This window comes from Felis catus, chromosome D1 (genome assembly GCF_018350175.1).
Source record: "Felis catus isolate Fca126 chromosome D1, F.catus_Fca126_mat1.0, whole genome shotgun sequence".
Taxonomy (NCBI): Eukaryota; Metazoa; Chordata; class Mammalia; order Carnivora; family Felidae; genus Felis; species Felis catus.
In genome coordinates, this window is record NC_058377.1 from 7,868,018 (window position 1) to 7,892,275 (window position 24,258).

General features: G+C 44.3%; 2 protein-coding genes across 2 annotated transcripts; one reads left to right on the forward strand and one right to left on the reverse strand.

Moving 5' to 3' along the window:
- Positions 1–13,746: 13,746 nt before the first annotated feature.
- On the reverse strand, positions 13,747–15,445 carry LOC123380545 (basic salivary proline-rich protein 1-like). The gene is made up of 3 exons (XM_045039065.1): positions 15,343–15,445; positions 14,857–15,311; positions 13,747–14,544 (listed from the first exon to the last, which is right to left on the reverse strand). Exons 1-3 carry the CDS (start codon positions 15,443–15,445, stop codon positions 13,747–13,749), a joined length of 1,356 nt encoding a protein of 451 aa, XP_044895000.1.
- CD1H11orf87 (chromosome D1 C11orf87 homolog) lies at positions 15,438–16,310 on the forward strand. Its single transcript, XM_011286437.4, has one exon. It carries the CDS (start codon positions 15,566–15,568, stop codon positions 16,166–16,168), a length of 603 nt encoding a protein of 200 aa, XP_011284739.3. The 5' UTR covers positions 15,438–15,565; the 3' UTR covers positions 16,169–16,310.
- The last annotated feature ends 7,948 nt before the right edge of the window (positions 16,311–24,258 follow it).

Consider the following 24,258-nt stretch of genomic DNA (forward strand, 5'->3'; position numbering starts at 1 on the left):
GATGAGGATTTGGAGGGAGGGGAACCCTCTTGCACTGTTGGTGGGAATGCAAACCGGTGCAGCCACTGTGGGAAACAATATGGAGGTTCTTCAAAAAGTTAAAAATAGAACCACCCTGTGATCCAGAGTTGTACTACTAGATGTTTACCAAAAGAATACAAAAATACATGCATTTCAATGTTTATAGCAGCATTATTTACAATAACCAAATTATGGAAACAGCCCAAGTGCCCGTTGACTAATGAATGGAAAAGGAAGATATGGTATGTGTGTGTGTGTGTGTGTGTGTGTGTGTGTGTGTGTGTATGTGGTATTTACACACACACACATATATACATATATGTATATGTATACACACATATACATACATATAATGTAATATTATTTAGCCTGAAAAAGAATGAAATCTTGGCATTTGCAATGACACAGGTGGAGCTAGAGTGTATTATGTGAGGCGAAATAAGCCAATCAGAGAAAGACAAATACCATATGTTTTTCACTCATGTGAAATTTAAGAAACAAAACAAATAAGCAAGAGGGAAAAAAGAGAAGCAAACCAAGAAATAGACTCTTGACTATAGAGAACAAACTGCTGGTCACCAGAGGGGAGGTGGATGTGGAATGGGTTAAATAGGTGATGAGGATTAAGGATGCACTTGTGATGGGCACCAGATGATGTATGGAGGTGTTGAATCACTATGTTGTACAGCTGAAATTAATTTTACACTGTATGTTAACTATACTGGAATTGAAATAAAAACTTAAAAAAAGATGTATGTATATATTTATACACACACACACACACACACACACACACACACACACACACGCACACACACACACACACACACACGCATGCAAGGGACTATTACTCAGCCACAAAAAAGAATGAAATCTTGCTATTTACAATGACAAGAGTGAAATAAGTCAGAGAAAGACAAATACCATATGATCTCACTCCTGTGATGGGATTTAAGAAACACTTGAAAGATTTTTGTAAACCAACACAAAACTGCAAAAATGTATTCTGTGATACAAAAATAATATAAGACTATTTGTTGGACTGTCTGTCCTGTTTTGATTTTTGGCTTCTGAATGCTAATAATGATCACAAACTTATTTTAAAGAAAATATACCGGTGTTTTCAATAATGAAATGGCATAGGATATCAAAAAATATCTGTGCTTCCTTTTCTCACTAACCCTTCAGACCCGAGGGGACAGTGGTTCTCTGTCCTCTTCTGCCTGACGTTTCTCTATCAATTCAGCATTAGAGTCAGACAAAGATTGCTTTTCTGTCACTAGCCCTCCATACCTCCCTAGTTGTAAATAATCTGTGAAATCTGTGTAGAACCCTGTATACTCTGGAGGTCCCCATCATCATCATCTTCTGTCTGTGCCATAAAATCATTAGGAATAGAGAGGGAGGTTTAAAGAAAGGGGAGAGGACTAGACTAAAATACCACTGTATATGGGAGAATTTAAGAATTTCTGTTGGTAGAATGCCTTCTGTGTGCTAGGAAATTTTTATACATATTTTGAAATCTTGACTTTGTACCAACAGGAGTTTGTTATCCCCATGTTACAGAAGTAGAAACTGAGACAGAAATTAAATGATTTGTCACAATTTTCAGAATTAGTGGTGGGTGAACTAGGGTCCATGCCTAGTCCATAACTAGGGTCTTCCTTCAAATTTTCTACAATGACATTGGTCTAAATCAACAAATTCAGGGCTCGTGGGCCTGAACCCAGTTCAACATGATGGTATCTTGTTTTGCTTGGTTGGCTTTGAATATAGTCCAGTTAGCCATTTTCATTCTGATATACCCTGTCATATATCATACATGTATTTTCTCTTCCTGGTCCCTACTAGCATTTAGAGTTTTTGATCTCTGTCCTTGGTTTAATGGAATGATTGTGGGCTCTGGAGCCATACAGCCAAGCATTTAAGTTTGGGCCTAGCCAGTTGCTAACAGAGTGTGTGCTTTGGGCAAGGCTTAAACCCAATTCCTCCATAGGAATGGAGATAGCCAAACTTAGGTCAAACAGCTGATGTAAAGATTAAACGGGAACCCAGGTAAAGTGCAGTCAGTGCAGGTCCTCTGCAGTCCCTTCCAGTCCTCATCACCACCCAGTAAAAAATCACCTTGAAAACTGTCTGCACGTTCACTACAAAGACCGTGTCTGGAGAAGTTCAGTTAAGGCTGCAGTCTCCGTTACTACTATGAGAGGGTATCAGACCAGAATTCTTCCTGCCTCCATTTCTACTGAGGTATGGAATTACTACAGATAATGTGAAACCAGTCTTCATTTATTTATTTTTTTATTAAAAAATTTTTTTTAATGTTTATTCATTTTTGAGAGACAGAGCGTGAATAGGGAAGGGGCAGAGAGGGAGGCAGACACAGAATCTGAAGCAGGCTCCAGGCTCTGGGCTGTCAGCATAGAGCCTGACCTGGGGCTCGAACCCACGGACTGTGAGATCACAACCCGAACTGAAGTCGGACGCTTAACCGACTGAGCCACCCAGGTGCCCCCAGTCTTCATTTTTTTTTAAGTTTATTTATTTATTTTGAAAGAGAAAGAGACCATGAGAGTGGGGGAGGGGCAGAGAGAGAGGGAGAGAGAAGGAATCTCTAGCAGGCTCCACACTGCCAGTGCAGAGCCCAACATGGGGCTTAAACCCACAAAACCATGAGATGATGATCTGAGCTGAAACCAAGAGTCAGATGCTTAACCAACTGAGACACCCGGGCATCTCACTAGTCTTCATTTTTATGTGGGATAACTTGTAACAGAAATGTGCAATAACCCCCTTCGTGATCCTTGGTCCCTTAGCCGTATCAAAGATACAAAGAAGAGTCATAATGAGGGAGGGACGGGGAGAGCGGTGAAATATTTCCTGGGAGTTGGGTGTCGCTGTGCTGAGGGTCTACCCTTTCTCTCCTCTGCTTTGCCTAGATGGGGATTGACTTCTATATGGAGAAGCTCTGTAGTCAGCAGAAACAGTCATTGCAGTTATTGGTGGGAGGGGAACTCCTTTTGTGTGGGTCAGATTGTTAGGCAAGAGATTTAGAGGACGAAAGTCTGACGGATTGTTCTGGTGGCAGAATCAGGGGAGTGTTCCTCAAATTGCATTAATCTGCGCTCCTTAATCTCATTCTGGGCAAAGGTATATGGGTGTTTCTCTCGGGTCACTGCTGTCCACATGGAGCAGCTTTAACAGATGTCCTCAGTACTTCACACATGGCCCTCAGACCCTTCCCTTTCTGTGTGCTCCTGCCGACTTCTCATTACTAATGACTCTATTCCTAACGATTTTGCTAGAATGGGAGGGTGCCATTCTGCCCAGGGGTGAAGTAGGCTAGATGTGTCAGAGAATTAACCCCTCTGGAGCAGTGTTGAAACAAGATTGACTTGAAATAGGAAGTTGAGGTGTATGTGTATATTTAGAAATAGCACAATCATTCCCTTGTTTCTAAGCTGGGATGATTCTGAAGCACGCGTCCGACACTATTTCCCAAATTTCCCCGTGGGATTGAAATCTCATGGTAACTGGCTTTTTGTTCTGCTCCTTCACTGGAAGCTCTTCTTCCGTCATTACTTTACTGGTATTCTCTGCAGCTGCCAAATCCTTCCTCAGCGCCTCCTTGTGGAGGAAACGGGACCAAGACAGTTGGCCAAGGAAGAGGTCCAAGGAAGAAGTCGCTTATGATACAGTTCTGGAACTTGCCAACCAGATTATAAAAAACAAAAACAAAAACAAAAACAAAGGCGCTTACCAACTGGATAAGAGAGGTGATGATAATCCCTGCCTTGCCAAGCCTTACAGTTAATGAATGTTTTCATCTCTGGTGAATCGGAAAGGGAAACAGGCTTATAGAATATCTCCAGCATTTTTTAGATATGGTGGCAGTGGTAATTATGAGGACTCTGGGATTGATACTGATCGTCACAGCGGCCCTGGAGGAAAAAGACCACCTCAGTTCAGCTCACCATCAAATTATTCTCCATGTGAAGCCCAGAAGACCTTTAATTCAGCATTTAAAGACCCCGCATTTCCTGTGGCCAGAAGGCAGATCCAGCTGCTGACAGGTGCAGATGTGAGCGTGAAAGAAGCAGAATTGCAGACGTAGGATTCTCCGCCCTGGCGAGTCTCCCATGCTGAAATCAAGGGTCTCGATACGAGAGGAATGTGACTGAGACCTGAGATGGGGATATTTGGGACCGATCGTGTGAGAACTTTGAGTTAACAGATTGTCCTGAACCCCTGGGTCGACGAAAATGGTTCCCTCCCCATTGTTATAGGACAGCAGATTGTCAGTGCCTAGAAATGATGCAGAGGCAGGCACCTTGTGAAGTGATACTTAATTTTTTTCAAGGTTTACCTTTACTTGCCTCATAGATTAGAGGACAATGACTAGGGTCAGAACTCAGCTTGAACTCCTGGGAAAATACTTTCCTTGCCCCAGGGGGGGAGAAAAAGATCATTAATAACATACCGGCAAGACTTGGCTAATATATCCTGGAAGAATCAGGCTCTTTTAAAGTCACATTGTAACACTGTGTTGTCTGTTTTCTTTTACGATCCTAAAATGACGTATAGACGATGGAGGGGGGAGAAGAGACTTTAAGACATAAAAGGCTGAAAAGCGTAAGGCCATCTGGCTTGCTTTCTTGATTCCCAAAATAAATACGGTAATGTATTTATTTATTTAAATACCTGAAAGTAGACTTTGAGGGTGATGCCCCAACAGTGAGGAGTCACAGGCTGGATAGGCAGAATTGGTTAAATGGGGGCATTCTGCCGTGACGTCAGCTTGAATGTTCTGGAAAGGACTCCCGTAGTGGACCCCTAACACGCTGCTGGGATAGTTCCTCCAAGTTTGAAAAATGCTAGCTGGCAGCAAAAGAGAGGCCGTTAGTGTGTAAATACCCAGCTTTCTCACTCTTTGTGTGCGGAAATTCTTAGGTGGTTGTTGGACACTCTTTCCCAGGGTTTCCCCTGAAGATGAAGAAGCTAGAAGCTGAAAAAAATAGATTCCTAGTGATGAAGAAATAGTCCACAGAAATAGTCAATGCAGTGACAGCTGCGTAAAGGGGTGACTATAACCAGGTCAGGCAAGAAGTTCTCCATCCTGAGTCAACCTGGACATCTGTTAGGCCCCAGGAGTGTAGCGTCATATTGGGACAGAACGGTTGAAGTAAAATTTTCCTATCCCTTTACCATTTTCCCTGCTGATTCATCTCCAGAGAGATATGAAACTGTCTAGCAATCTAGGGATGGGTGGTGAAGAAAAAGGAAAAGACATACAAGTAAGAGAAATAGAGAAGGGGCCAAATATTACTCCTTTTCATGTCTCTAGGCTTTCAGCCTAAAATAAGCAAAAGCTGTGAGAAAAGAGAAAATATATGATTAATTGGCTTTTGAATTTTTATATGTGTCTGAGAGTAGATATTATAATTATTGGCTTGACCCTTTATTCTGATTTAAAAGGATATAAGAATGTCCTTTAAGAAAAAGTGATCCAAAAAATTATGATACCTATCAAATTTCTGTTCAGCAGCAGAGAAAATATTTCTGGATAGTGTTTAAAGGAACCGTGAAACAAACAGAAACACAGAGTTTCATTTGATTACATCAAATGCAATCAGTATGTGCCCCCTACTACTTGGTTATTGCCTTTGTCTTCCTCAGAAACACTCTGGCTTTATTCCCCATGTGTTCTGTTACAAAAATAAAAAGCAGAGTTGACAGCAACTGATGTGGACAAAAGGTAATAAGGAGTGCAGGAAGAAACCTTCATTTTTAAAGTTTATTTTGAGACAGCTAGAGAGAGAGCGAATGAGCACGAGAAGAGAAGAAGGGGCAGAGAGAGGGAGAATCCCAAGCAGGTTCCCCACTGTCAGCATGGAGCCCAATGAGGCTCGATCTCACAAACTGTGAGATCATGACCTGAGTCAAAATCAAGGGTAGGACGCTTAACTAGTTGAGCCATGAGCCACCCAGGTGCTCATGCAGGAAGAAATCTTGGTTGTCTCATGTGTTTATTTCCTATTCCTAGCCCATCATACTTGGTGATTGATAACTCCCAGGCTATTTAAAAAATTTTTTTCATGTTTATTTTTGAGAGAGAGAGAGACAGACAGACAGACTGTGAGTGGAGGAGGGGCACAAAGGGAGGGAGACATAGAATCTGGAGCAGACTCCAGGCTCTGAGCTGACAGCACAGAGCCCAACGCAGGGCTTGAACCCATGAACCATGGGGTCATGAACTGAGCGGAGTTGGATGCTTAACCAACTGAGCCACCCACGTGCCCCACTCCCAGGCTATTTTAAAGACACTTTGTAACATTGTCTGATTTGTTTTGTTTTGGAAGCATAAGATGATGTATAGGTGATGGAGGGGGGGGGGGGAAGACTGTAAGAGACAAAAGGTTGAAAGCATGAGGCCGTTTAGCTTTCTTTCTTGATTATCAAAATAAATACAGTAATGTTTGCTTCATGAGGAAGAGACAAACAGGAAGAATTGAGATGGCCACCCACCATGTGCAATAAGTCACCTGCCACCACTGTGCTCCAACAGGATCTTCAAGAGCACTGAGTGTGCCTACCAACAGATCTATGACTTAAACCAAGTGTTTGCCTCTTGCTGAGATATTCTGTGTTATAGAAAACAAAATCCAAAGCTAATAATCAAATCTAGTGAGATCATTTCCTCTTTCTCTGCATGTATTTTTGTTTAACGTGGAAGGCAACAGGGCTGCCTGGCTGGCTCAGTCAGTTGAGCCTGTGACTCTTGATTTCAGCTCAGGTCATGATCCCAGGGTTGTGGGATCACCCCAGCCCTGTGTTGGGCTCTGGGCTGAGCATGGATCCTGCTTAAGATTTTCTCTCTCTCTCCCCCTCTCCCTCCTTCCTCCTCCCCTTCTCATGCTCTCTCTGTTAAAACAAAACAAAACAAAACAAAACAAAACAAAACACCAACATGGAAGGCAACAATTTTTGTCGGAACTCTTTATTCTTCAAATGTTCTTGACTGATCCCTGGGACCTGATGTTTTTTGAATTTGTTATAGATTGATTTCTTAGAGAATTAATGATGGTCTCCTTCTACATAAGAGTCTCTCTTGGTCAAATTCAACAACTCAGAGGTATCAGTAGTTGAAATTGTCATACATTGTGTGTAGAGCTCAAGATGCCCGTCTCTTCTTGCGGGCCAGTGTTTACTAACTAAACAGAGACAAGTGGTATGTGTAGGGCAGTGGTTTTCAAACCAGGGGTGATTTCGTATCCCCATCCTTGTGACATCTGGCAATGTCTAGAGCTATTTTTGATGGTCACAACAGTCTGTAATGCAGTGATGGTGTTACTGGCCTCTAGTGGGTAGAGGCTTGGGATGTTGCTGAAGAAACAGTTTCCTGTCGCTGCGTGATGTAGCAGCTTATGAAACACTCCTTTATTAACTCACAGTTTTGTAGGTGAGCCTTCTGGGGAGATTGGGAAGGGTGCTTGACCAGGTTATTAAAGTAATAATACTTAAAAAATCACAGGGCTGAAATCAAGGTGTTGGTTAGGTTGGACTCTTCTGTGGAAACTCTAGGGGAAGAATCCACTTTTAAGCCCATTGACATTGTTAGCAGAATTCATTTCCTTGCAGGTTTAAGATGGAGGTCCCCATTTTCTTGCTGGTTGTCAGACATTCTTAGCTCCTATGGGGCACCCACCTGAGTTTGATCGTGTCCCCCTCCATCTTCTAAGTCAACAATAGCATGTTGAACTCCCTGCAGCCCTCTGACCTTGTGCTTTGAATCTCTGACTTCCTCTTCTGCCTGCAGCCAGAGAAAACTCTTCAAGGGCTCACCTGATTGGATCAGACCCATCTGAATAATCTCCATATTTTAAGGTCACCTATTTGGAACTTTAATTATAGCTACAGAGTCTCTTCACAGCAGCCCCTCTATTAGTTTTGATTGAATAATTGGAGGTGGGGGGGCATCTGGAAGCAAGGTGAGGAGTATTCTGCTTACCACAACAGTCTGTAATGCGTAAGACAGTCTCTCACAATAAGGAATTATTTGACCTGAGATACCAGTACTGCTGAGATTGAGAAACCTTGATCTAGGTGTACCTTTTAGTGCATGGTGGAAATGTTTTCAGCTTATTTTTCTTACAAAAGGCAGATTCACAGCCTGCAGCACTTGAAAGAAGCATGTGCCCCTGGCTTTCTGACCATGACCCCAAACTCTCATTTTCCAGGAGCTGTTGGTCACAAAGATCTTATGAATTATTGGACATCTGCTGGTCCATCCATCTTTACCCATTGACCTCTCTAGCTTCACATCCATCAGTCTAGATGGTTTACATTCTTCTGTTCTTTGATACAAATGGTATTTTATTTAAAAGTATTAGGAGAAGACAAGGATGTTAGCATTGTTTTGCCTTTGGCCAGGTAATCAAAATATAATTGTGTATGTAATTAGAATGCAAATTCCTGATTACAGAGACTTTTCCTTGGTCACAGATACGTTAGTTCAATTTGTGGTACGTGGTAGGCACACAGTCTTTTTTGAATGGATGACTTTTGCAGTCAAGCATAATGTAGTAAGATGAATCTTGACTTTTGGTACAAATAACCAGATATAAATGGGGCTTAGGCTTGATTAGACAGTGCTTTATTATGAAGTGTAAAAGGGTAAAGCATATGTTTATGCAACTAGAGATTAGAAGTGCCCTGATAGGTATATAAAGGTCTGTAGGCTTTCAGACTTTCTTAGAGAAGCTACCTGGTTTCAAGTCTTACCCCAGTATGAAATCTCCTTTACGACACTCCCGATGGGTCTAATTTGCATTTGAAACTTTCCAGATGGTGTCACAGGATTTGGACACTTCGGAATAGAAATCTTCAAAGTATTTTTTTTTCCCCTCCTGAATACTTCATAAAAGAATTTTGGAAAATCATGGATTCCTTTGGACATTTTAATTTGTCATCTAAAACTTCTTTTTTTAAAATTTTTTTTTTTTCAACGTTTATTTATTTTTGGGACAGAGAGAGACAGAGCATGAACGGGGGAGGGGCAGAGAGAGAGGGAGACACAGAATCGGAAACAGGCTCCAGGCTCTGAGCCATCAGCCCAGAGCCCGACGCGGGGCTCGAACTCCCGGACCGCGAGATCGTGACCTGGCTGAAGTCGGACGCTTAACCGACTGCGCCACCCAGGCGCCCCTGTCATCTAAAACTTCTGATCATAATATTTGCAAAGAATGACTTGTAATTTCTCGCATATTCCCTATCATGTATGTACGTTAAATGTATTAGTCAAAAAATCAGATTGATAGATTTAGTTCATTCAATTTATATGTCTTCCATACTACCTATCAGGCAAATGCAGTTCAAATTGTTAATCAAAATAGACAAATTGGGTTTATGTTTTGTGTTAAAAAGTCTGGATTCATTTTTCAATTTAAATAATTTAAATAAATTGAATACTTGTAGCTCTGTGACAACTATCTCACTTCTCAATTCTAATTCTAAGATAAATCAATGTACAGATAGAGAGCCTTAAAATGAGTCTGTCACCTGGAGGAAATATGGCTCTGTCCCATCAATGTCTCTTACACATGATCTTTATGCTTTGCTGTCACTTTGTCAGGGATTATACAACCTCACGGTATTCCTTTGTCTGGTTCTCCAAAGGTTTGTATGCCCTGAGTAATGCATGGTTGGTGAGGATTGGTAAATATAGGTTCCTCTTACGTAAAGTAGGAGAAATGCACAGAGAGGTGACAAAGAATTTTAACCTTAGATAGGTACATTTTCTGGAAAAGTACACATGGAGGTTGAGGATTTGGGAAATGATTCCTTGAAAGCTATACATACTCCTATATCCCTGGAAACAAAATCTTAATATATTTTCAGAGATCTCAGTCCCCCATTTTGAAGACTGCTGGTTTAGATAATCTGCATGATTTCAGTATTTCCAATACTGAAATAGTGAATCGAAATATATTTTCTACCCTATATCTGTTCCACTATGTTTCAGTTCTCCTCTAAGTTCCTAGAATAGTAGCATAAATTCATCTTTTCTTGCCGATGCGCCAAACATTTGAAGATTTTCTGATGCATCCGTGGTGTCTTTCTATCTCTAGGATTAATATTTCAAGTTCCTTGAATTGTTCATTATCTATTACTGTTTTCAACCATTTACCTTCATGATTATCCTCCCGTAAAGAATACTCAAACTTACCAAAATTGTCCTGACTTTTGATGTCCAAAACAGTATCGTGCTTCTATTGTTAGAGATAAAATACTAATCTTAGTGGTTTTCTTTAAAATGTAAACAACTGCCCCTTACTGAATGCTTAGTATATGCTTAGTGCATACAATAACACTGCGGAAAAGATACTGCTTTTATTTTCATTTTATAGATGAGAAACTGAATCAGAAAAAAAAAAAAAACAACTAGGCAGCTTGAACAAACTCTGGAGCTTTAGTCACTACTTTGTTGATTAACTAATTGCTGGCTGGGCCAGCAGTTGATGTAACAGCAGCCTGATGACTTACAGACTGTGCCTCTGTGGGGATGCACGGCCCAGGGTAGTCCAGATACACGGTTAGGGAGGATGTCAGGGTCTGAACATCCTCTGGCAAAGTCCCTGTAAATGCGAGGAGCCTCGTGTGTGTCCTGCTGCCCTGTGGTCTAGAATGACCTGCTTAGGTAACTTGGTGCTTGGAGGGCTTTGCAATCTGGACTCTACTCAGTTCAAGGAAGGTGTGGAGTGTGGACTGCTGCCGGGGGCGGGGGAGACCCCTGAAATGGGGCTTTGCATCTCCCCTCCTCTACTTCAACCAAACAGCTGTGCTTTTCTCTAGTTTGACTTGTTCACACCTGTGGGTAGAGATAGAAATAGAGGTGTGTGTGTGTGTGTCTGAGAGAGAGAGAGAGGGAGAGAGGGAGAGAGACCAACCACCAGTTTGAAAAGAATCCTAACTTTGGAATCCGCTTGCTTGGATTTGATCTCCATAATATACTTACTCTTAAGTGACCCAGGCATTACCTTTAGCTGCTCTGAAGGTTACTTTCCTCTCCTGACATGTAGAGCAGGTAGTCAACGTTTTTTGTTGAGCAAATGAGTGAAAGAATGAATGAATGAATAAATAATTTTGTATTTTGGCAAAAATAACCTTGCAGAGTTAGGTTGAGGATTAATACTATTACAGCCTGGCACGTAGGTATTTTGAAAATCATGATACTCCCAACATTTGTTGTTATTGATTCAGTGCTTTCTTTTGGATTGACATACCAGGTGCCCATCTGGCACTTCTCTCTACGCTGGATGGAGATCCCTCATCAAAGTCGAGAGTGAGTATTTGATGTGGCTGAGTATTTGGAGTCTGCCTAAGTCACGAGGGCCTTTCCTATTACAAAGGGAAGACTCCAGGCATCTCAGAAGCTTCTTGGCCCTCCCAGTCTTGCAAGTGTGGCTGAGTAAGTTTGGTGGCAAAAACGGTGGCAGCGTGTTGTCTGGAAGAGACTTGCCATCGTGCCAGATGTTCCAAAATCACGTAGCAACTCAGTGGGCTCCGTTCCTACAGATGAAGAGGTGTGTGAGTTTGCGGTCACTGGTATTCCTGGGTCTCGAATGCCACTGCCTAGTGACATCAAGTCTGTGTGCCACTTCATTCTCTGGGTAAGAGCAAATTATGAACCTATAGCTTACTCTTCCTGAATGAGAAAGGAAAAGAAAAGTGTGCTGGGCTTTTCACCTGAGAATTGATGTCTTTACCTAAATCATTTCCTGTTAAATACCATTGTCTTGTGGACCACATTCATCTGCTGTAGAGTATAAATTCTCCAGGGCAAGAGCATGTCTTCTATTAGGTTGAGTAAAATGGCACAGACACTTGCAGCAGTCGTGGGATAACAGATGGTTATCATTTATAACAAAAGAATAAGAACAATGGCAGCCTACTCACAAATCCCAGAAAGTTGGTGTACCAAAGGAACCCCATTGTATATACATGTTTATGTATTTATATTTATAGAGTTACATATGTTGTAATCCCCTTACAACATATTGCAAAGGTACACATGTGTCTCCCTGGGAAAACCTGATAACTCGTACTTCCACGTCTAGAAAACAGATCAGTGAGAGTTAATTCTAATTATGTAAAGATTCTTTGCTTAACAAGACAGTGCTTCTAAAGAGTCTCTTTAAATAGCCAGATCTCTTTTTGGAATATTCAAAATTGGATTTGCCTTACAAAATGTTGATTAGACTCAACTTTTCAGGAGCAGAGAGAGAGTACAAAAATGGGGCATCACATGGCAGGTGTTAATGGTGAAGTCTCACTTAGTGATCACAATGAGAACAAGGTTCACCATTGCATCCACTGAGCCCATCAGAGTCAGAATGTCCAAATATGGCATTGGGTGCCCTCATTCGAGGCAGGAAGGCTAAGCCAGCTTTGGGGTCGTTGGCCACCATTAACTGTGTGAGTCTGGCAGCCAAGGGCATTAATCTGTGCTCTGAAATGAACTTGAATTATTCAGCATGTACCGATACTAGCTTAAATAGGGATCTTTTTTTTATTGAGACAATTATGAAGAAAAATCTGATGGCTTTTCTTCAAATAAATGAAAACAGAATTTTGAGGAGAAATGCTGCATTTCTGCATTCAAATTTAAGTCATGAGCAAGGAGAGGAATAGGAGAAGTTGGAGTAGGACCAGGGTCAAAAGGGACCCCCAGATTGTAAACAACCTTTTACTCGCAGTGTCAAACTCTCTTTTTTCAATAAAACCCTCTGCTTGCAACCAGGTAAGGAGGTGTCAGTCATTCCTACTGTCTCTCAATTCAGATGCATAGCTGGAAAAAGCAGTATTTACTGCATCACTCAAACTTGCAAGTAAATATTGTACAGGCATCGTGTTAGACTCAAAGATGGGAAGAAAACAAGATGGAGGGAAGAAAGAAATGCACGTTGTCTAAGACAACTGGATGCTTTCAAAGATCACACGGTGTCTTGAGGTGCTGTTCCACGCCGGTTTCTCTAGTAGAAAAATGACAATACTTCATTTTAAAATTGGCCATTGTCACCAAATACACTGTCCGTGTTTTGCCAAGGGTTCTGAACCAAGAGTTGATTAATCTCTGCCTAGATTTGGGCAGGCTGATGCGAATCTTCCAGGAGGTTTTCTCCCTTTCCCTTGTGCTGAGAGGCTGTTGTTAACACTGTGGTAAACTAAGGGGCAGATTCAGAATTTTCTGTTTCCTTCTGCCCTCCTCTTAGTGAGCGTTGTCTTCCTGCCTTGTAAGCCTTGTAAGCCTTGTAAGCCTTGCATGTGCTTTGTGTGCTCATGAGTGTCTAGATTTCGAAAGCGAAAGAGTGTTTCATACACCGAGTGGGTGTCGGGCCTGAAGACCAACGTGTGAGCGAGCAGGGTGGGATCACGAGCCCAGCGGAGAGAGAGAGAAGTCGGAGACTCTGGGTGGAGAGGAGAACAGTTCATTTGCAGTGTTGGACGTTAAATGCACGTTCCGTTTGTCATTTCATGTTTTGCCACCCGAGTTCCCAAATGCCCCTCTCCTTTCTCACCTTCACGCAGTTTCTGCCCGGAGCCCGGGCCAGGATAGACAGGCTCCCAGAGGAGAGCCATCCTCATAGCGGAGACAGGAGGGGGGGAAAAAAAAAAACCAACAACAAACCCTCATGTGGATGGGGGGGGGGGGCGGGAGATGGCTGTCTAGAGTGTTAAAAAAAATGTGTTGCCGGGACCATGTGGCAAAGGGTCGTGGGCGAGGAGTCGGGCAGCCCCAGAACTGAAGCTTCGGCCCTTCGCAGGCAGAGCAGGGCGGAAGGTGGGTTGCTCAGAGCGCGCTGCTGGGGTTGCTCCCGGTCGGTGGCCCCTGGCGGGGACGCAGAGGGAGTCTGGGGATGTGTGTGGCCGAGGCGCGCTCGGCCAGGCCGGGGTGTTGGGGTATGAGGGTGGGGTGGGGGCCTGAGGGGTGGCTCGGAGCCCTGGCGGTGGCTGCCTGACGTCACCGGCCTCTCTGGCAATAGGCTGCGAGCTGAGCTCCCCGAAGCGGCGGCGGCGGCGGCGGCGGCAGCGGCGGCGAGGCTCGGTCTCCGGCCCCTTCACTCCGCGCCTTCTGCAGCCGCCACTGCAGCCGCGCGGCGGGGGCTCCCTCCCCGCAGCCAGCCGGTGGCCCCAGGTAAGGGACGGGGTGCGGCTGCAGGCTCCGGGCCGCCGGGGGGCCCGGGACGCCCGCGGGCAGGACGGCTCCCGCGGCCTGCGCAGGCCCCCCTGGCGGGAGCCGCGACCCCCACCCTGCCCAGCCCCGGCTCGCGCGCCTCCTCTCCGCTCCGCACTGCAACAGTTAGCAGCTGCCTCCGGAGAACGGCCGGGGGGCTCTGCTAGGTGCCGCGCCCCCCACCTCTGGTGCCCGGGAAGAGCCTCGAGCTGGGGCCGGGAAGGCTGGAGAGAAGGTCCGTTCGCCAAACTTTGCAGACGAGAACCCTTAGCCTTCCGTTTCCAGTCCCCCTAGAAAGGAGCAGGATACTGCCCAGTGCGGGGCACCGGGAGATGGGGACAAGGGGGCGTTTGCGGGGATGTGCTTTAGCTGAAAAAGGTGTTTCAGCTGCTTTTTTTTTTTTTTTTGGTTGGGGGGAGGTACCAGGGAAGAAGGCTGGAGAAAGGATGGAGCGCGATCCTGCGCGTCAGCTGTGACCACGGACAGAGGCGGAGTAGGATGTGGTTGTTGTGGTCCCCCAGGGGCGCGGGACTTAAGGGACCTGAAGCCGGCCAGGGAAGGAGAGTCTGGAGGGGGAGGGAAGAGAAGGGAGCACTGCGTACCGGAGTCGGCTCGCTGGGCTGTGGGGGGTGGGTGCTGGGAAGGGCAGGATCCACGGGAAGACGTCCACTAGGAGGGCGAAGGAAAGAGGCGAGGCGGCGCTCTGGGAAGCGGGGACCACGTTCCCCGGCGGCCGTGTGTCGGTTGCAATTAGAAAGTTGTGGAGGGCGCAGGAAGGCTGCCTTATCTGCTGAGTAATCCGTGCCTCCGCGGTGCCGGCGCAGACCCCTTCCAGGCGAGCGGCGCGAGCACGAAGCCGGCGGCTCGGGTGCGCGGTCGGGGGGCGGGCGGGCCGGGGTCCGCGGGCCGTGGGGATGGCGGGCGGCGCCCCGCTGGGGCGGCGTGCCCGGGGGGGGGGGGGGCGCTCTGCGGGGCTGGCGGAGCCTCCCGGCCCTCCGCACGGCCCCAGGCAGCGGCCGGGGTCCTAACTCAGCCTGTTCTCTTTGCAGCCTGGTGCCTTGGGAAAGGAAAAGGGCGCGCGGACTCGCGTTCCAGGCGGGGCCGGAGAGGATCTCCTGCGCGCCGCTCGCCTCCCGGCCGGCTCGCTCGCCCGCCCGCGGTGGCCCCCTCGGCCCTTGGCTCGCGCGTCATCCTCTCCCGCACCAGGGAGTAGTTTGGGGTGGCGTGGGCTCCGTCCTCCTCCTGGCTGGTGGGAACGGTGTGCCCGGGAGAGGAAGTGTGGTGGGCCCGGCCCCTCCCCGCCCAGTGCCGATGAGTGCCAGGGCGCCCAAGGAGCTGAGGCTGGCGCTGCCGCCGTGTCTCCTCAACCGGACCTTTGCCTCCCCCAACGCCAGCGGCGGCGGCAACGCGAGCGCCCGTGGCCCGGGTGCAGGCGGCAGCGGCGGCGGCACCTGCATCACGCAGGTGGGACAGCAGCTCTTCCAGTCCTTCTCGTCCACGCTGGTGCTGATTGTCCTGGTCACCCTCATCTTCTGCCTCATCGTGCTGTCCCTCTCCACCTTCCACATCCACAAGCGGAGGATGAAGAAGCGGAAGATGCAGAGGGCTCAGGAGGAGTACGAGCGGGATCACTGCAGCAGCAACCGCGGCGGCCGGGGGCTGCCCCCAGCGGCGAGCGGCCAGGCCCCCGCCCCTGCCAAAGAAACCCGGCTGGAGAGGCAGCCCCGGGACTTCGCCTTCTGCGCCCCCTCCGACGCCTCCTCTTCGTCTTCGACCCCCGGCCTCCCGTGCCAGGATCCCCGCGCTCCTCCTCCTCCTCCACCACCGGCCCCCAGTCCGCAAGGAGCACACGCGGCCTCCTCCTGTTTGGACACAGCTGGCGAGGGCCTTTTGCAAACGGTGGTACTGTCCTGATTGTTGAGCCCCTCTCTCCTCTCCTCTCCCTCATGTCCAGCATCTTGGCCTTCCTTGCTTTTATCCCCTCCGTCCTTCCCCTCCCACTTTTCTCTGGCTTCTCTTCCCTCTTCCTTCTTTCCGTATCTGCCCTCCCCTCACTCTGTTTCTCCTCCGCCGAGGCACTGTGCGGTATTTGTAAATATTGGGCAAGGAAAGTCTCGGAAGAAGAAATAACGCTGATAATACTTTATTATTAATATTTATAGTAATTATTATAATACTAATAACACAATCCAAGCGCATGACAAATCACATAATTTCTCATTGTCAATGAACGATGCGTCTTCCCTCTCCACCCTGCACCCTCCCCCCCCACACACACACACAATAAGGAGGAGAAACCGCACAAGCTACCAAATATGAAAAGAAGGCATTGATTCCCGGAGCAAAGGGAGTGGAGGGGGCCCGGTGTGTTGTACATAGCTGTCAAGTTAAGGTTCAGTTAACTTCCTTTCCTTCCACCCCCCCCCACCCTCCCCCATCCCCCATAAGCTTTCCCTTTTTCTTGAGCTGCCCTCCCTTCCCCATTCCTACCCTCAGCCGGGCTCAGGCAATAGTATATTATAAAGAAAACGTCTACATTAAGCACCAGAACTACAAGAGGCCACAGAGACAGTCCCAGAAAAACATAAATGACATGAACCCATCTCCGGTCAGCCCTCTTCTCACCCCTTAGCTACCCATTCCCTTTTCTAGGACCAGGCATTTAAATTTACTTTTAGAAATGTCCCTCGCTGGCTAAAAATCTTTAAATGAGTTGAAAAAAAGGAAGGAAAGAAAGAAAAGAAAGAAAGAAAGAAAGAAAGAAAGAAAGAAAGAAAGAAAGAAAGAGAAAAGCAGAGAAAGAAAGAGAAAGAAAGAAAATGAAAAAGAAAGAAAGATCTACTGCTTTTGCTGCCTGCCCTGCCCCCAGCTGTACACCTTTTGAGTTGTGGCATTTTCAGGATTCACAGAGGATCCAGAAGCTGTCCAGCCAGGTCTGGTGCTGAAATTGCTTCACCAAACTGGTTACTTTATTTGGTTGTGCAGGCGGAGGAGGGGCTGTTTTGGGAAATGACTATTTTAGCTTTTTGTTGGCTTCTTTCTTCTTTTTCTACAATCGGGTTTGCGCGTGTGCTATTGGTTTTATTATTGAACATTGCATTAGTTACCTTTTTTGTAAAAAAAAAAAAAAAAAGTACTAGGTGATGTGCAGTACTGAAAGTGCAGTATCTAACCAACCAGAATGTTTCTGTTTAATTTTTAGAGCAAGTGCACCTTTGTTATATATTTATTATATTGGTACCAAATACAGAAGCAAACTATAGTTCTGTACTACATCCTCCAAACTGTATAGTCTTGTTCTTAATTTCTAGCTGTTGATATAATGGTTACCACTGGATGAACAATTCCGTGGTACAGGCCTGGCTTCCGCTGTTTCCAGAAGTGTTCTTTTGTATCTTACTCTGTAGTGGGCTGTTAAAAAGAGATAACACATGTTTTCTTTTTTCTTTTGCGAATAGCAGAAACAACCACAACAGAAAACAAACAGATAATGGATGTGCAGGAATGCCATCTATTAAAACATGGTTAATATTGAAACAGTGCCTCTAGTCCTCGCTGCATGCACCTACCACCTGGAGGCAGTGGCGTGTGTGCTTCATGTACTGTGTGCGTTGGGAGCGAGACTGGTGGGGATATTGGGCAATTTGGATGACAGGACGTGCAAATTTCAAGAGACGTTAAACCCAGTAACTGACAGGACATGCAGATTTCAAGAGAAGTTAAACCCAGTAACTGCTTGTCGGATAAAAAAGATTTGCAGCTTGTTTAGTTACAAATGTGTGCCTGCATCTGAGATGCAGCGATAGAAAGTTCTTTATCTTTTCTTACTCTGGCTTACCTACCTTCCCTGGATATATGCAAAAAAGATGGAGAGAAAAACACAGTGAGAGAGAAGAAGGTCAGTATTTTTGTTTTCTCTCTCCTGTTGCCAGACAAGGCCTTCTGTGTTAGAAGTGGGTCCACCTATGCTCATTTACCACTCTGTTTCCCTTGGATTGGTGATAGAAGGGGCCAGAAGCATATTACAATCTTAATTATGTGCACTGGCGTCCTTTCTTGGGAATCAATTCTTTGACAGCTATTTAAATGTTTGGATAATGTATGAATGAGAATGTTCTACAAAAAGCTCAACCAGAAGAGTTCTTATTACCTGCAGCGTGTGAGGCAACAATGCCCTTAAGTGCATCCCTCTCTCAAGTAACTAGTAATTCTAGATTTTCTCTCTTGGTTCCAGGTTGCTGTGCTCTTATCTAGAGAAAAGATTACCTCTGAGGTTTTAGGTCATCTGTTAAATTGCCCAAGCTCAGTCTGCATCTTTTATACAAATAATTTAATAAGCTTAATTTTAACGACCCATTAGATACTCAAGTCCTTTCCTGAAGCACAGAGGAGCATCACTGAAGCATGCCATATATTGTGATATTAGGAAGACCAGATATAATCTTTGGGTACAGCCTATTAAACAACGAACCAGATTCTCTCCAGTGCCTTAGTCACTTCCTAGTAATAGTTAGAAAGAGTGCATTAACTCCCTGAGGCCACTAGGGAATCCTTTAGAGCATCAGAGCTCTACATGCTACATCAGGATGACTAAGGCACTGTGAAGAAGAAAGTCCATTAAATTTTGTAGCTCACCCTCATCCAGCTGTAGCTCTTTAATACCTTATTACAGAATGACTTTTGGACTTTTGAAATTTGAATAGAATCAGGGACTCAGAAGGGAGCTTCCTCATTTCCAATAAGCTCCACTAAGTGCATGGATATTACTTTCTCCCCCTTATTTGGTGCACTTTTTACAGTGAATAATTTCCCATTTTATTAAAGCAATAAGATGTTCTGTTGTGAGCAGTGCTGGATGATGATTCCATATCCTTGGTGCTGAAGCTACTCGTACGTTCTTGCCTTATGAATCACAGTGCATTCAAGGCATGCAATAATAATCCCCTTCCAGGGAGCAGCCTGTACACTCTAGGGGGTAATTAGGAAATTGTCCTGTATCATTTTTCCCCAAAAGAATAGAGGAAACAGGAGAAATGAAAGCATTACGAATACTGTTTAAAAAATATCTTGATACCTCTAAACATGGGCACACATCCATAATATGACCTTATTGTGCACCTTTAAATATGTATGCCTTTCTCCATCAACTGGCTATGGTCGAATATTTTTAATAGTGCTCTTTGTAAGGATGATGTGGCTTGTGACTCAGATTTCATACTGAGTTTAGGATACTCAGAATTCTAAGCTTCTGGTGGTGTCACTTGAGATTTTTATGATAGTGAATTACACGAAATTCTAGTAAGACCAGTCCCCACACCCACTTATTGCAATAAGCACATATCCCAGCAATTTGCACAGACCCTGTTTAGAGCATTGCATCTTATTGAGCTCAAATGACAGTCTCAGGAGTTTGGGATGCTACCAACAGGGCATTTTGGATTTCATTTGTATGAAACGAAAGGCAATCTGGAAATAGCTAAATTTATTTTAAGGATTTTATTCACCGATGTCCCGTCAAATGAATTGCTTCAAATCCCTATAGCTGCAGCCCAACTTCTGCAATGGCTCTTCAGTATAAATTAAGGTGGCATGCTTGATTCTTGCTGTTTTTAAAAATGAGACAATTGGAGAGAGAATACCATTATGTCAGCTGTATGGGACTCTGAATCTTAAAGATGTAGATAAATATAATCTTCTTTAGAATTTATATACACCCATAGATATGTATTTATATATGCATACATTTTGTACAAATTTACAATGGACTTTTTGTATTCTCTTTTCTGTCATTACAAGAATGAGATGGAAACCAAATAGTTGTTCCATCCTCTTCCCCAGAGAGGATACTGAGGTGTCAGGTATATGCATGTACTTATTTCTCGGGTTAAATCTGAATGACTTTCTCTTTATTTAATGAAAGGGGAGAGTCTCGGTTGGCTCTGGGAATTGGTAATTAGATAAGCTTCTTTTCCTAGTTAGTGACTCAAATGTAGCAATGATAATAAACTTGTGACCATATCTATGTGGTCTAAATATCTAGATGGAAAGCAAACACATCTAGAAGAGCTTTAGGGCTATCTGGGCCACAGACCTGGATTGTGGCTAGTTTTTTTTTTTTGTTTTTGTTATTGTTTTTTTTTTTTGTTTTTTAATTTTCAGCCTGTATGTTGTGTGGAGATAGAACTTATATATGCATATCTAATGGTAAAGTGAAAATATGACCATTATCTGTTTAGTTTGATATGTAGCTTCTGAAAAATATGGATAAATTAGCTTTAAAAAAAAAAACCTTTGGCATCTGACTTTTCCACCATTTCTGTATCGATTGACTTAGTTAGATAATGGTTAAAATTCCATTTTTTTCCCTATTGTGTACACCTACGCTTTAAATGTTTTTCTGTGGGTGACAGTTGAGCAATTGCTAGCTGGTACTATGTGGAAGTTATAGGTTAAATTAGAACCAGAAACTTTAATCTGGTCAGGCTCCTCAGGTCCATCCCCCTGTTAATCTGAACTTTGAATCTGAATTTGAAAAACCACTTAATCTGGGCCGTCCTTTCTGGGGATTAGTGATCATGGCTCCTAGATGTTTTCATTCACATTCGAATGAACTGATGTATCTATCGAGGGTATTTAATCATTGAACTGAACATCGCTCTGATTCTGATTTGGTTTCTGATTTACTTGATAGCATTTGAGAAGCAGCTTTGATGACTTAACATCAGTACTTATTAATGTCACCAACCTGGTAATACCATTGGTGCCCTGTAGGAATGCTTTGCTAACAATAAGAGTTTAATTAACTTCAGTTGGGGACAATGTCTTACTAAGATAGTTCTACCTTTTTTGAAGCAGGGACACTTGTGATTTCTTTGGGTTGTTTGTATAGGGAGATCAACAACAACAGTAATGACAAGAGCAACAGAAAAACTGATTTTTGAACTCCAATATATCCAATAGAATAAAACAGATATTAGAATTCATGGAAAACTTGTTTTGCTTTTCTATCAATAAAAGAGTTTTCTTGTTAATTGGCTTTTTGGACACTATTCCTTATTCATTTATAATATACCAAGATTATAAAATTACTCATTCTATTGCCCTCAGATGCACAAAGAAATTAGTTTTTATTTTTAGTTATTACTCATCTGACCTTCTTCACAAACCAACCACGTCAAAAAATGGGAAGTTTATAAATTTTACTATAACCCGATAAACTGAGTCCAGTCCAATTTAGCAATCCTTTTTGGCAGATGTTCAGGCTGTCTACGTCATATACTTCGTCTTTCAGATTTCCTCTTTGCCTGCCTGCACTTCTCTAATATAATCAGGTATGTGGAGAAAGGGTGTGGTTAACATGATTTTGTGGCAGTTATGGAATTGGGGAGCCTCAGATTCATAGAAATCCCTTGGGCTCTAGCTGAACTGTGCTGGAAAGTAGTTGAGTAGGGCTGCTCTCCAGGCTGAGGTGCTTTTGTCCTGACATTCACCCCTGCAGTCGTGTACCCAGTCTCGAGTCCTCTTCCATGGGAGACGGTATATCCCACACCCTGCCATCCCTGGGTCCAGCAGGGCTCTCACAGTTTGTCCTCTTCTTGGAGATAGAGGAACTTCTGGGTGTCCTGCACGCCATTAACCTCCCGTTGAGAGGCATTGGTTCTAGCCCAGGATTATTCTTCTATCACTTCCACCTCCGTCCATCTAGTCTTGTTTCATGTCAGGTGGTGCCACAAAATAGGTTTTCATTCCAGGGGGGAGAGGTTGCCATTAAGCCCTAATCCTTGGGCTTCTCCAAAACTATTTACATGTTTATGAAGCACCACCCCCTTCTTTCTGACTCCTAACTGTGTGGAGAAGAGAAACATGATAGCCTTAACAGCTGCCTGCCTCACTCTTCTATTCTGTCTCATTCCCCGCCCCCCCCAGAATTACCCCAGACTGCAAGAAGCAGATTTTCCTCTTAAAGCTCCCCTTTTATCTACCTGAGATTCCTTCTACCATAGGTGGCGTCCTACCTCTGAAGTGGGCCTTGTCTATTTTCTGACTTCAGCCTTGTGACTAACCCCTCATGGCAGTTAGGGAATAGGAGACAGACAGAAGCTAATGGATAAGGGAGCCTAAATTGGGAGATGTTTGAAACCTGTATTGCTACCATAGTAAACCTTTGTATTCTTGAAAAGATATTAATTCGTGATTAACGTCTTACTCTCCCTTTTCCCAAGAAGGTGAGAGCTTGATTATTATCCTACATTTATTTCTTTGTGCGCTCGTACCCAATCCCTCCAAGTTTGGCTAGCAAATCTGGGGATGGATTGAATCTTTTACCTTGTATCACTGTTTGGTCTCCAAGAAGGCACAGCCTCTTCCCAATACTGGTCCATTACATGACCCTACACCCACACCTAAGAGTTGCAGATAGTATGTTGGAAATGTTTTCCTTGAGCTAGGAAAAACTTCTAGTGGCTTCTAGAGTGGAGATGAGTGACTTTCTTTACCAAAAGACACTGGGAAAGATGGATTGGTTGGTGCCAAATCTAATCTTTAATCATGGTCTGCTTTATTCCCAGGAAGTAAATACTTTTTAATCTCTCTCTTTCTCTCTCTCTTTTTTTTTTTTTTTTTTTTTTTTTACCTCAAGAGAGGGGATGAGTATTGCCTCAGCTAGATTTCACAAGACTACTAATGAACCTACTCCCTGACTCCTGGGATCTTCCTGGGTCGACTTAATTAAATATTGGCTGCGTATGCTCTTTATGATGAGTTGTTGAAGTCCATTCTCTTTTTTCCAAAAATACCTCTCTAAATATGCCCCAGTCTTGAATTGATGCTGGTAGTATTGGGCATTGCTCTCTGAAAAATTGGTTCCACCTCTCAAAACTTCACAGACCAAGAAGGGGCTCCAGTGATAACTTTTCTTCACCCTTCTTTTCTACTTTATGCTGACAGTTCTCTATCTGCATTCATGAATCTTCTCACTCCCTGGGTCATGGGTCTGACTTAGGGTTTTTGATTTTAGCCTAGAGATATATAGTCACTCCATGATACAAAAATTTGTTTCACATAGACTTTTAAAAATCCTGAAAAATACCCTGAAATGCACTACGATGGCAAAAATACCTTTCCTGTGCAGATGTGAAAAACAAATGTGGCTCTATTCTTTCTTCCTGTGATCCAGCTTCTCTTTCTCACAGGGACCTCGAAAGGTAGCCCTTTAAAAAAACAATTTCATACTCTCAAATTATCTCTTCTTCTCTCTTCCTTTCCACAGTAGTGTCTGGGAATAATTTATGTTATATCCTGGTGGATGAAGAGGAAGGTTCCTCAGACTTGGACAGTCTTAAACCAATCCTTTCTGGTTTGGGTGAGAGAGTGGCCAGTCTGTTTCCTGGGCAGCACCCACTGCTGGAACCTGTGATTCTGGTCTTTTTCCACCGAGTCTCCCAAACCTGAGTCTACAGTGGCTTTTTTGGGCCAAATGCAGGATTTTGTTGTTTTTCCTGTGTTTAAGCATCTCTGGGCCCCCTCAGCTGGGACCAATGAGTATCTCTGAGTCCCATTCACGCCATGGGACATAAAAACACTTCTTGTTGCCTATAGTCACCACCCCTGTCACAGTGCCACTGCCTTTGTGTAGGAGAGAGAAGAGTACTCTAGCTGTCTCTAGTAATTGTTCCCCCTAGTAGAGCCAGGGAGATTCTCCAAAGCCCTTCCTGGCCTCAAAGTCCTCGGACTCTCTGATCCTAACAGAGTACATGTCATTGGACGTCTCTCAATAGCTGTTTGTCCTGAATCGAGGGCAGTCAAAGGGTTTGGCAGCCAAGAACCTTGGAATCTACCCTTCTCTCCATCAACATTTGACTCCCTTCTTCCCTCCAAACTACACAGAACTGTAAGGGATAGACTTTTTTTCTGTATGGTCCCTTATGTGGTCCTTAGGTAAAACCACTCAAGAAGTCATAGATTTGGGCTGTTTTGCTTTCTGAATATAGTATCCTGTGCCCTGA